The sequence below is a fragment of the Vulpes vulpes genome, chromosome 10, assembly GCF_048418805.1.
Source record: "Vulpes vulpes isolate BD-2025 chromosome 10, VulVul3, whole genome shotgun sequence".
Classification (NCBI taxonomy): Eukaryota; Metazoa; Chordata; class Mammalia; order Carnivora; family Canidae; genus Vulpes; species Vulpes vulpes.
The window spans coordinates 31,255,665-31,266,504 of NC_132789.1; the positions used below are offsets into that span (position 1 = coordinate 31,255,665).

Here is a 10,840-nt window from a genome sequence, read left to right on the forward strand (position 1 = left end):
GCACATCATCTCACTCATAAAGAATTTCTTTCAATGCTTTAAACTGCATTTAGAATTTAATATAGTCTGTTTTCTCTTTAAATGCCTGCCCTGTGGAGCAAAACTTTGGTAGAATCCAGACAAGTCAGATAGAGGAATAAGGTGAGGTAAATTCACGAATACCCCAGTGTCATCCCCCTGTTGTGTTTTCTGTCCTAACCCAGGCAGCACCATGTGGGGGCAATTCTGTCTACCCCGGTTGCCACCTTCCTGGGCTTGAGGCCCCCAGCATAGTGGCAGCGGCCTTCCCGGCCCTTGCCTCTCCCAGGAGCAGAGCAGGGTGCTCAAGGCTTGGGGCTGAGCCAGGCTTCGGGAAGGGGTGATGAAGGAGCAGCCGGGGCAGGGTGCAGCTGGAGCGGGGCGCAGCCAGGCTGGGTGCCTTCAGGGTGCCTCCTGATGAGCTGACACTGGTCGCTCCACACTCGTTCGGGGACGCGGCACTTACTCTCCACTTGTGACCACACAGCTTTTTCACAGCCTGAAACTACCGCTGACAAGCATGATTTCTAATGCACAGTGGCCACGGCCATCAGGGTGAGGACAGGAGCGCCGAGGCCACCAGTGCCACCCGGGCCGAATGCATACTGTGGCGAGGCTCCCTTGCAAGAGTCCCCACTAGGGTGGTGTGGCTGTTTCCCTGGGATGGCTGGGGGGCCGAGTGGCGTCCCAGCTGGACAGGACTGTTCTGTCTTCCTCCCTCCATCCCTAGGGACTTCCCAGGTGCTCATTTCCTGCCTCGGATGCCCCGTCCTTGTCACTGGATGTCACAGGGTCAGGAGCACCTTCTGTGTTCAGTGCAGAAACAAAAAAATTAGTCGTAGCCTGACTTTTAAAACAGATACCTGATTAAGTTGCAAATCCTAAAAGCTGGTTTTCCTTAGACTTAAAGATACTACTCTGTGATGGAGATTTGATCAAAGCTTGAACCCCTCGGGCACCAGGGTCCTCCACTACCACTAGACGATGTACACCAAGAGCCTCCCCTGCCCCTGGCAGGGCAGCTGGGAAGCTGCGCCCCTGCACAGGGCAGGCCCCCGTGGGAGTCAGCGGTGTGGACGGTGCCCCCTTCCCGGGTCTCAGTTATGAACTCAGCAGCTTCGGTGGGCCGCCAGTGGGGATCACAGGTAGTCCACTCAGACACCAGTCACGCGGAGGGCAGTGCAACTAAGTCAGAACCTGCCCTCAGAAGGGCTTCCTTTCTCCTGTCTTCTGAACCTTCCCACCAAGAGCTGTGTATCTTCACCATCTTAGCAGGGGCGGCCCCCAGCCCTGGACACAGCTTTCCCCCGGCTTGAGTGCCAGCCGAGCGCTCTCATCGCCCCCAGGGGCCGTGCCAGGCTCCCAAGTACCACTCGCTCCACGGATGTCACGGCGAAGGCTCCCCGCACAGCTCCCTGCTCCTGCTCGGGGGGCCAGGGAGCCTGCAGCGGCTGGGGCTCGCCTTCCCCGAGGAAGCAGCACGGGTCTCTAACTCCACACCAGGGATCTCAGTCTGATAGCCTGTGTCAGCTTTGGCCGAGTGGCAAACCAACTCACAACTCAGAGACCTGAACTGCAGTATATTCTGTGGGTTTGTCTTGCATCTGTGGTCAGCTAAAGCCTGACTGGCCCTAAATGGCTTCATTCATTGGCAGGGGCGGCAAAGGGGACCGCATCACATGTCCAATTTCCGATAGGCTGGGCTTTGCCACATGGTGGTCTCGGGCTTCCAGAAGCCCTGGAGAGGGCAAACCTCTGCCCACATCATATTTGCTCTTGTCCTCGTGGCCAAATAAGTCCGGAGGCCTAGCCCAGATGGCAGGTGGAGGGCCCCATGTGCTGGACAAAGTTGCAGTCACAGGGCAGAGGGTGTGGAGAGTGGTCAGCAGCGGTCATTGTGGGAGCCACTGGAATGTCCCACCACCAGAGGTCAGGAGGGCAGCAGTAGTGTGGCAGCCCTGCTCTAATAGGGTTCGTGTTCCAGCGGGGGACAGATACTGGAGACCAGAACAACATGGTAGAGACTGTGGCCCGCTTTAGCCTGTGTGGCCCCCACATTGGAGCCAGACTCTGAGGGAAGGAGGGAAAGGGCCAGTGGGATGACCCTCATGCCAGGGTGAGGTGTCCTCAATGCTCTGAGAGCCAGGGGTGCACACTCCTGGGCCGGCAGCCTGCGTGGGGAGGAGGAGGACTCAGGCTGAACATGCCTGGAGGTGGAAGGACAAAGGGAGGTTTCAGAGCGCTGGTGCAGACACGTGGATACAGGAAGCTGGAGGTAAAAATATGGGAATCCTCAGCCAGTAGACATTTCAAACCCTGGGAATTTTGGTAAGATCCTGTGAGTGGGGAGGTATGAGGACAGGAAAGGACGCTCGACAGAGTTGGGTGGGCCACCCACCCCAACATCTGAGCACTATAGAAATGTTCCATTAGCCACACAAAGAACACCCAAAATATTACCTGTATTCAGTATTTCGGAAAAATGCATTCTTTTTTCCAGTTTGATGTGGAATTCAAAATTCCATGTGTGTTCAGTACCTGCAGCCCATCTCAGTATAGATCAGCTGACTTGTAAAGAATCCATGGCCTCCAGGGGCTGGTGCTGCTCTACGGTGCGGAGCAGCCAGCAAGGGGAGGACAAGAGACCCGGTGGGAGGGAGACACTGGGGATGTGTCCCTGAAGCAGAGGGGCTCAGGAAGGGCCGGGGCGGGGGGGCCCTCTGAGAGCCTCCCCAGGCCACACCTTGGGGCAGGCTTGCCTTGCTGGGCAGGGCACCAGAACAGAGGTCAGGGTGGACAGGAGGCAGGGGAAGGAGGGAACTTGGTGGCCACAGGCTGAGGTGGGAACCAGCAGGGCAGGGTTTTGGGCGGCACAGAGCCTACACCTGTGCCCCAGACAGCAAGGGATAGAGGTTAAATTGTATGTTTGAGAATCTGGGAGTGGCACTGGGGCAGGGGCTCACCTGCCACCTCGTCTGTCTATAGGATGGAGGAGCTTGGCCTGTACCCTGCCGATCGCCAGGTGTACTTTGGACAGCTACTGGGCATGTGCGACCAGATCAGCTTCCCACTAGGTGAGCCAGGCCTCTGGGGAACAGGGTCGGGGTGTCCAGGGCTGGGACTCACTGCTCCTGCCTGTGTCCAGGCCAGGCCGGGTTTCCTGTGTACAAGTACGTGCCCTATGGCCCTGTGATGGATGTGCTGCCCTACCTATCTCGGCGTGCCCTGGAGAACAGCGGCGTCATGAAGGGCGCCTGGCGGGAGCGGCAGCTGCTGTGGCAGGAGCTCAAGCGGAGGATCCGCACAGGCAGCCTCTTCCACCGACCAGCCTAGCGTTTGTGGGCAACTGGCGTCACCCACCTTCAGACTTGACCTCCAGCCCTTCCCAGGGCCCCCAGCCCAATGCCATAGCCGTAGCCCAACCCCAGCCTCATGTGGATTCACCTTTTTATGCCCAAGACTGTGAGACCTGCTGGAAGTGGCCTCCGTGCGCTTGCTTGGGATGTGGGCATGCAGGGGCTGTCTGGTGCCTGCCAGAGCTACTGGGGACTGTCAGGAAGGAGTGCCTTTCCACACGACCCTTCTCTCTGCCTGCTCCCATGAACCTGGACCCCAAGGACCACCCTGTAAGCCAGGGTTCACCCAGCCCACACCCTAAGCCCCACAGGTGGGCAACTGCCGGGCTAGGGAGCTGGCCTGGTCAATAAACCAGTACTGCTGCAGCCCTCAGCTTCATGCCTGCAGTGCTCTCTCTCGCGCCTTCCCGTGGGATCAGCATCAAAGATGGAGTGGCCCTGATGGCTCTGCCCCTCTGGCACCGTGTGTCCCTGGGGCCCGGCCCACCATGGGTGGGGGAGACCCACCCATACCTCCCTTCAGGCTGTATCACAGATTAGGCTACCTGGGGTGCTGGACACTCACACCCCAGGATGACAGCAGGGTCCCTGGGCCCAGACCAGTGCAGGGAGGATGTTCCTAGGGGTGGGCCTGGTGCTTCTCCACCCCAGAGCCTTTCTGCTGCTCTGACAGGAGCAGACTCCTGGCTGCCCACATACTTCCAGTCTCTCCGAGCGGCCTAGATGTGGTCCTAGTGCCTGGGGGCATCTGCTGGTTCCTCCGTAGGCCGTGGAGCTACCAGGTGAGGGCCCTGTCATGGCAGGTGCCACAGAGCTATCACACAAGCCACATGCAGGCTACACTGAGATACCTTTATTTCTCTGGGCCACACAGGCCTTGGGCCTTGGACTGTCTCCCACTTACTTAGGGGGCTGCACCTGCCAAGGAAGGGGCTGACACCAGAACAAGCATGAAACCAGGGGCATGGCAGAGGTGAGGATGTGCCCAGTGGAGTGAGAAGGTGCTAGGACCTCCAGCTCCACTGTCCCCTGAGGTCTGGGGCGTACAGCCAGCAGAGCAGACCCGCTCTTCCCTTTACCACCATCCTAGCTTCAGACAAAGGTGGGTGGCAGGTACTGACCACCAGGGTCCACTTGGCCTCTCTGCAGACGGTCGACCTCTCCTGCAGGCAGCTGGGAAGGTGGTGGCCAGGTGTCAGGAGGACAAGTTCCACTCAGCTTCCTGCCGCTTGCGGTGACAGAGGGACAAAGCTGTCTCTCAGGTGTGACGGGCAGCAGGTAACTGGCAGAGACCCCAGCTGATCACAGGGCTGTCTTGCCCGCCTGGCAGCCCCTCTGTTGCAGCTTCCTGATGAGTTCCAACAGGTTCATCTGCAGTGTCAGCTCCTGGGATGCAGAAGGGCTGCTGTGAGACCAGAATGACACCGGTCTCTCCTGTCCTGGCAGGAGCCCCGTTTCCCGAGTGCGCCAGGCAAGGAACCCGTGGGACTGACTTCCAGTGAATCCTGGCCACAGCTGGCCAGAAAGGGACAGAAGTAGGGACATCACCCCGCACCAAGGCCTGCCGCTGCCCTGGCTCAGCGCACAGGGAGGACCAGTGAGGGCCCTGTGAGCAGCAGGCCTGGAGAAAGTGAACGATGCTCCCACAGCCAGCTGGCTCGCCCTCCTGTGGGCGGAGGCAGTGGGACCTGCCTTACTAATTCCTCCCCGCTGCGGCCCCCCCCTCATGGATAAAACCCCAAAGGGAACTGGGCCGTTGGGAACCAGCATCCCCTGGGCTGTGCCAGGGCAGGACTGAGGCACTGACCTGTGGGTTGGTGGTCACATAGAAGCCAGCAACCCCTGCCTTCTCCAGTGTGCTCTGCTGGTCTGCTACCTTCCGGTCCAACTCTAGGACAATCTTCTGGTCCATTGCCCGCTGCTCCTCACGGATCCGGTGCTCCACAGCCTGCACGGGGAGGGCGGCTCAGGGCTCAGCCCCCTGCCCATCACACACTGCCTCACACACATCGGTGGGCTGCCACTTCCTCCAGCCTGTTCCCCATTCCAAGATCAGTGACGGTGCCGTTACTGCACCCTTCTCTGCCACACTGAGCCCTGCAGAAAGCCTCAGCTGCCCCACAGGGATGCTCTCCCATCTGGACCTCCAGCCAGGTGTCCTCCCTTTGCTGTCCAGGCCTTGCCCAGAAAGGACTGCTTGGGACCACACGAGCTGGCCAGATGCCAGGTCTACTTCTGTTTACTATCAAGTTGCCAACCGTCTCTGGGCCTTTGTATATATTCCCTCCCCCTGGAGCTGCCAGCTGATCCCAGCTAGGCACCTCTTCCTTGTGCACCCTGGCCCTGGGCTGCTTGGGACCCTGCAGAAGTCTTTCCATGCACCCCCCACCACCCATGGCTTCTTGGTTACATACGGGTCTCCTGGTGGTCCTGAGCATCCTGGGAACAGGATGAACCTCTGCTGGCTGGTCCCCTCATCCCACCATTGCCCTGAACAGGCCCAGCCCTTTGAGGAGCTACAGTCCTGGGAAGCAAGGGGGGGGGGCAGGGGGGTCACACACTCTCCACTTGGTCCTGCCACATCCCAACTCCCAGTAAAGAGCCACATTTGGGGACTCTTCAGGCTTCCAATGACCCACCCAAGCGGAGGCCCAGAGAAACCAGCAGTTCCCAAAGTGCCCTAAGCCCTCTTCACCGCAGCCTAGTTAGTAGAGCCCAAGTGGTACCCACCCAGCCCACAACCTCACCTCCAGCTCACGCTGCTGAGCTGCCTGGAGCACGGGCAAGTTGTGGGGTCGGCAGGCCTGCTGGGCTTCCTGGTGCTTCTGTCGCAGCGCCTGCCTGAGCACTAGGAGAGGAGACCAGAGAAGTCCAGTAGGTGGTGATGGGCGAGATGGAGGGAGGCAGGGAACACTTCTTGCCTTGGCACCTATCCTGGCTGTCCCACCATGGGGCAGCCAGGCCAAGGGGCAGACACGAAGCCCTGCCTGATGACCCAGCCCACCTGAAGCCCTGCTTAGAAGCTGGGTGAGATTCTAGGGGATGTCTAGTGCCCTAGCCCACTCAGTCTTGCCCATACCCAGGGCAGAGCCTTTCTCCAGCAGCGAGGATCTAGGGGACTCTGGAGGGTACAAGGCAACATGGGAGGGTGAGACAGGACAGGCTGGCATAGGGGGTGGGGCCACAGCTGCAGCCAGTGCTCAGAAGACCAAGAAGAGTAGGAGACTGCAGTCTGGAGGCTTCTGGGCTTGGATGGCCACAGGCCAGTAGTCCTGGGTGTGAGCTGCCCATCACCCATGGGGTGTTCACTGAGATGTCCAGGACACCACCCAGGCAACCTCCGGAAACGGAGGGCAGCAAGGAGAGGAGTCATTGTGCCCAAGCATGGCATGGCCTCTGCTCATGGAGGCGTGTTAGTGTCAGTCCCTCAGTGCTGCCCTTCAGGGTGGGCAGAGCTGTCCCATCTCATTCCTAGTGCCTTGAGGGAGTAGGGCAGGTACAAACTCTGGGAGACCCAAGGATGGGATGAGCCGTTAGAGGCCCTGTGCTGGGGAATCTGTGTTGCTTGGAGAGGGGCTCACCAAGACCACTGAGGACAGCTCCCATGGTCATCGTTAAATCACACCATAAATATAAGCAAAACCGTCCACTCTATTAGGACTGGTCAGAGAAGAAAGATATCATGGAATGAAAAGAAACCAATTACAAAATAGAATAAACTACACAGCCTAGGGGCATCTGGGTGGCTCAGTCAGTTAAGCATCCAACTCTTGATTTTGGCTCAGTTCATGATCTCAGGGTCGACAGTTCGAGCCCTGGGTTGGGCTCTGCACTGGGCATGGAGCCTGCTCAAAATGCTCTCTCTCCTCTGCACCTCCCTCCCCCGCTTTTTCTCTCTCAAAACAACGGCCAAAACCAAAACCAAACCCAACAACAGAATCCAAACTACGTGGCCCAAATCCTAGACCGGTATCAAGTGGCCAGATGTCTCCTATAAGGAAACACAAATAAAACGCTATGTCTTCGCCAAGGGTTTGGCACCTCCTGTGCCCAGAAACTTCCCAATCTCCTGTTTCTTGGCATCCTGTGCATCCCATCAGCATCCCATCAGGATGAACCTTCAACAACGGCATTTATCACCTTAAATGAGTTTAAAACCAAGATCCACACTTAAGACATCTCAGGGGGTCTTCTGAGACAGGGCAAGCAAGATGCTCTCTGGTTAATGTTTATAAGGAGAGAACACATCCCTGCCTTATCTGTTTCCTCCCATCCCACCTGGGATATGGCATCTCCTTTACTCCGTTTATCAAACATTGCTGCAAATCCCAAATTCCACTGAGTGGGCAACCATAGGTGAGAAGAGAGCTGTGGCCACTGCCCAGGCAGAAGGGGCCTGGCTTTAGCAATGACTAAGGAAAGCAACAGGAGCCAATCGCTACCACCTGCTCAGTCAAGGGGGAAGGAAAAGCAGAGAGCCAAAGCCACAGGGTGCTCACCCACTGCTGGTGGCATTAAAACCCGCCCGAAACTTCCAAAGAACAAGTAGCAAAGTGTCTAGAGGGTTATCAAAAACGACCCACTAAAAGGAGCCAGGATTTTGTGGAAGAATTGCTGCCCACCTTCCACTTTTATTAATCTGAGTGCTTATTCACTCTCTGAACTAGTAACCTCTGTGGAGAGAAACACAGATCACCCAAAGGAGAACAGGAATTACTTACTGACAGCAAAGATTAAGCGGCCACCACTGCCTGCATTTGGCAGAGACTCAAGCACAGGCAGGAGAGGTGGGAAAGCTTTATGGTGGCCAAAGGGGAAGGTTCATCCTGATGGGAGGCTGCTGCAGAAGCTGGAGGTGAGCCGAGGCAGGGATAAGAATGAGAAAACACCTTCCTGTGCCAGAAAGCAGAGAAGTGCTCCAAGAATGATGGGGACACATCAAAAGTAAAGGGGAGCCAGCCTCAGGGCTCTCCCACCGACCAAACGTGGCACAATTTGAGCATTACAAAGAATAATGAGCTACGTACCTTGGATTTGTGACCGTATGCATCTTACACCTCAACAGGGATGTTTGCAAAGACAGTCACTCCAACTATGGGGGAAAGGTAATACCAATTCCATAAAAGTTCTTCTAGAAAATGAAAGAAAACAGTGACCCATGCATTCTATGAAGCCAGCCTTACCCTAATACCCCATCCAAAGATGTTATAAGAAACTACAATGTCCATTATGAACATAGAGGCAAAGATTCTTCACAAGATTTTAGCAAATCAAATCCAACACAAGCAAAAAGGGTAATACATCCTGACCAAATGGGATTTATCCCAGGAATGCAGTTTATCCCAGGAATGAAAGAAATGAGTGTAACTCACCGTAGTGAGCAAAAAGCCACGTGATCATCTCCATAGATGCAGAAAAAGGGATTCAACACAACCCCATGTCCACTCCTGAGACACACACTAGTTTTGGCCACAAAAGCTTAAGCTGCCTATCATCATGCCTAGACCTGCTGTCCAGTTTACAGGAAACACAGAGGGTGGAGAGATGGTTCCACGACAGCAGGAGGAAGCAACCCGACAGGTCCAAAAGGGGGACATCCTACAAGTAGAACCCTTCACAAAGTCAATACCAGGGTACATGGGGCTCTTTCCCAGAACCAGAAGAGGCCAAAGTAACCAACCGCAATGCATAAACCCAGGCTGGCCTCACAAAGCCACGGTTGGCGACTGGCTGGATGATGCGACTGTGGACTGAAGCTCAGAAGACCCCCTGAGATGAGTAAGTTTCCAGGACAACTCCGCTGCGCTCACGCTGGAGCCTTCCTGCTTTGGAGCATGGTTCTCAGTCCCGAGCCGAGGCTGACCCCCAAGGATGTCTGGGGACGTTTCTGACTGTCACTGTGGGTACGTACCACCATCCTCTCGCGGGCGGAAGCCAGGGATGCTGCTCAACATCTTGCAACACACAACAACATACTGTCTTACCATTAAGACTTGTTCAAGCCACAAAAGGCAGCGCTGCGCTGAAAACCCCAGGCTAGAGGGACGCTGAAGACTCTCGGTGAAGCCCTTGGTGTTGCTTATGTTCAGGGGTGTCAAGAGCTTTGGCAAAATGTTGATTCCTGAATCTAACTGGAGAGGATACCCTAACATTACCCTGTACCAAATGTTCTAACTTTTCTTTTTTCTTAATAAGTAAGCTGGGAAAAACAACAAAGGTGGGAAAACGTGATGGGGCAGAGCTGCGCAGCACACCGTGCAGGGCTCCCCGAGACCCCTCAGTGGGGGCGCCTGCGAGGGGCCGCGGCTCACGAGGCTTCGGCTAAAGTGAGGACGTTTCCGGGTCCCGAGGGTGGCAGCGGGCATCCTGCAGGGGGCTCTACGCGCTCTCTGTGCGGGGGGCGTCTGACCGTCAGGGCTCCAGCCGTACCGCACCGCCGACCGCCACCCCGGGGCCTGCCGGGGGACTGAGCGGGCGCGCGGGCAAGTCCCGGCACCCGGCGGGGGGAGGCCCGGAGGGACTGTGCGGCTGAAAAGACTGAACTGCCGGCGCCTCCGTCACCACCAGGGCGCTAGCACTCTCCTGACCTTTGACCTGGTCACGTTTCGGGGCGCCACCGGGGCGACCCCCAGGGAGGGGGGGCTCGGCCTGGCGCGGAGGCGGAGGGCGGGGGGCGGGGGCGCACCTCGGTGCTCGTTCTGCAGCCGCAGGCGCTGGTTGTACAGGCTCTTCTCGGTGAGGTGCTGGATCTCCAGCAGCCCCTGCACGATCTCGAACACGGTCCCGTCCAGGAGCGCCAGGGCCAGGTCGCTGAGCGTCGTGTAGGACAGGCGCTGCTGGAACGAGCTGCGGGCAGAGGGGCGGTGAGCGCGGGCGGGGCCCGGGGCCGCCTCCGCCGCCCGCCCCGCCCCGCCCCGCGGCCGCGCACCTGGGCAGCTCTTTCACTAGGCTCTGCAGCGCGGACAGCAGCTGGTAGTGCCGCTCCTGCTGCCGGGCCCCATCCACAGCCTCGTCCAAGGAGCCTGGGTAGCGCTCCATGGCGCCCGAACCCCGCCAGCCCCGGCCAGGGCGACGCGCGTCCCCTGCGTCCGTCCCGAGGGCGGCGCGCCCCGCCCACGTTACGTCCGTCTTGAAAGCGGCGCGCCCCGCCCCTTTTACGACAGCCACGTCCGGCGCTGCCCCTTTTACGACAGTTGGGCGCGGCGCAGCCCGCCCCCTCCGCGGCGGTGCGGGGCGGGGTCCCTCTCGGTCGCCGCCTCTTGCCGCGCCCTTTTCCCCACGCGACTTCAGAGGCGTCACCGCGCAGCCTCCATATCGCGAGATTTCAGAGAAGCGCGCTCTGCGGCCCCGGCCGGCTCGGAGTGCGGCCCCGCCCCCCGGCCGCGTCCCGGGTGGGCGCGGGGGTGCGAGGGCTCGCGTTGGTGTCGGCTGCCGGCGCCCGGCGCTCCGTGCTCGTACCCAGGGCA

The 10,840-nt window shown here is 58.4% G+C and overlaps 2 protein-coding genes across 9 annotated transcripts in view; one reads left to right on the forward strand and one right to left on the reverse strand.

Annotated features, from left to right (window-relative positions):
- PRODH (proline dehydrogenase 1) overlaps window positions 1–3,747 on the forward strand; it is a 30,753-nt gene extending 27,006 nt beyond the window's left edge. For all 5 annotated transcript variants that reach the window (XM_072723521.1, XM_072723520.1, XM_072723523.1 and 2 more), the window contains 2 exons: window positions 3,004–3,092; window positions 3,164–3,747. In XM_072723521.1, coding sequence (XP_072579622.1) covers window positions 3,004–3,092; window positions 3,164–3,351 — 277 coding nt within the window. In that variant the 3' untranslated portion in view covers window positions 3,352–3,747. The remainder of the gene's footprint in view (window positions 1–3,003; window positions 3,093–3,163) is intronic.
- A 460-nt stretch (window positions 3,748–4,207) lies between these two features.
- On the reverse strand, window positions 4,208–10,499 carry LOC112907551 (protein DGCR6). Of its 4 annotated transcripts, none has more exons than XR_003232787.2 (6): window positions 10,303–10,490; window positions 10,060–10,220; window positions 6,122–6,222; window positions 5,789–5,898; window positions 5,182–5,322; window positions 4,208–4,760 (listed from the first exon to the last, which is right to left on the reverse strand). XR_003232787.2 is itself a non-coding variant. In XM_025982774.2 (5 exons), the coding sequence occupies exons 1-5, from the start codon at window positions 10,410–10,412 to the stop codon at window positions 4,677–4,679; spliced, it is 597 nt and encodes a 198-aa protein (XP_025838559.1). In that variant the 5' UTR covers window positions 10,413–10,499; the 3' UTR covers window positions 4,208–4,676. The 4 variants fall into 4 exon arrangements, 2 of the variants coding, with proteins under 2 accessions (XP_025838559.1, XP_025838558.1); XR_011994735.1 differs by having other exon boundaries at window positions 4,208–4,779; XM_025982774.2 differs by lacking the exon at window positions 5,789–5,898 and having other exon boundaries at window positions 10,303–10,499.
- Between the last annotated feature and the right edge of the window lie 341 nt (window positions 10,500–10,840).

What these genes read in the sequence shown, in the direction of transcription:
- LOC112907551 (XM_025982773.2), bottom strand. Translation starts at nt 10,412, where the DNA reads ATGGAGCGCTACCCAGGCTCCTTGGACGAGGCTGTGGATGGGGCCCGG. An exon ending in GCTGCAGAACGAGCACCGAG is followed by an intron (nt 6,223 to 10,059) that starts GTGCGCCCCCGC and finishes CTCCTCTCCTAG; the next exon opens with TGCTCAGGCAGGCGCTGCGA. An exon ending in CTCAGCAGCGTGAGCTGGAG is followed by an intron (nt 5,323 to 6,121) that starts GTGAGGTTGTGG and finishes CTCCCCGTGCAG; the next exon opens with GCTGTGGAGCACCGGATCCG.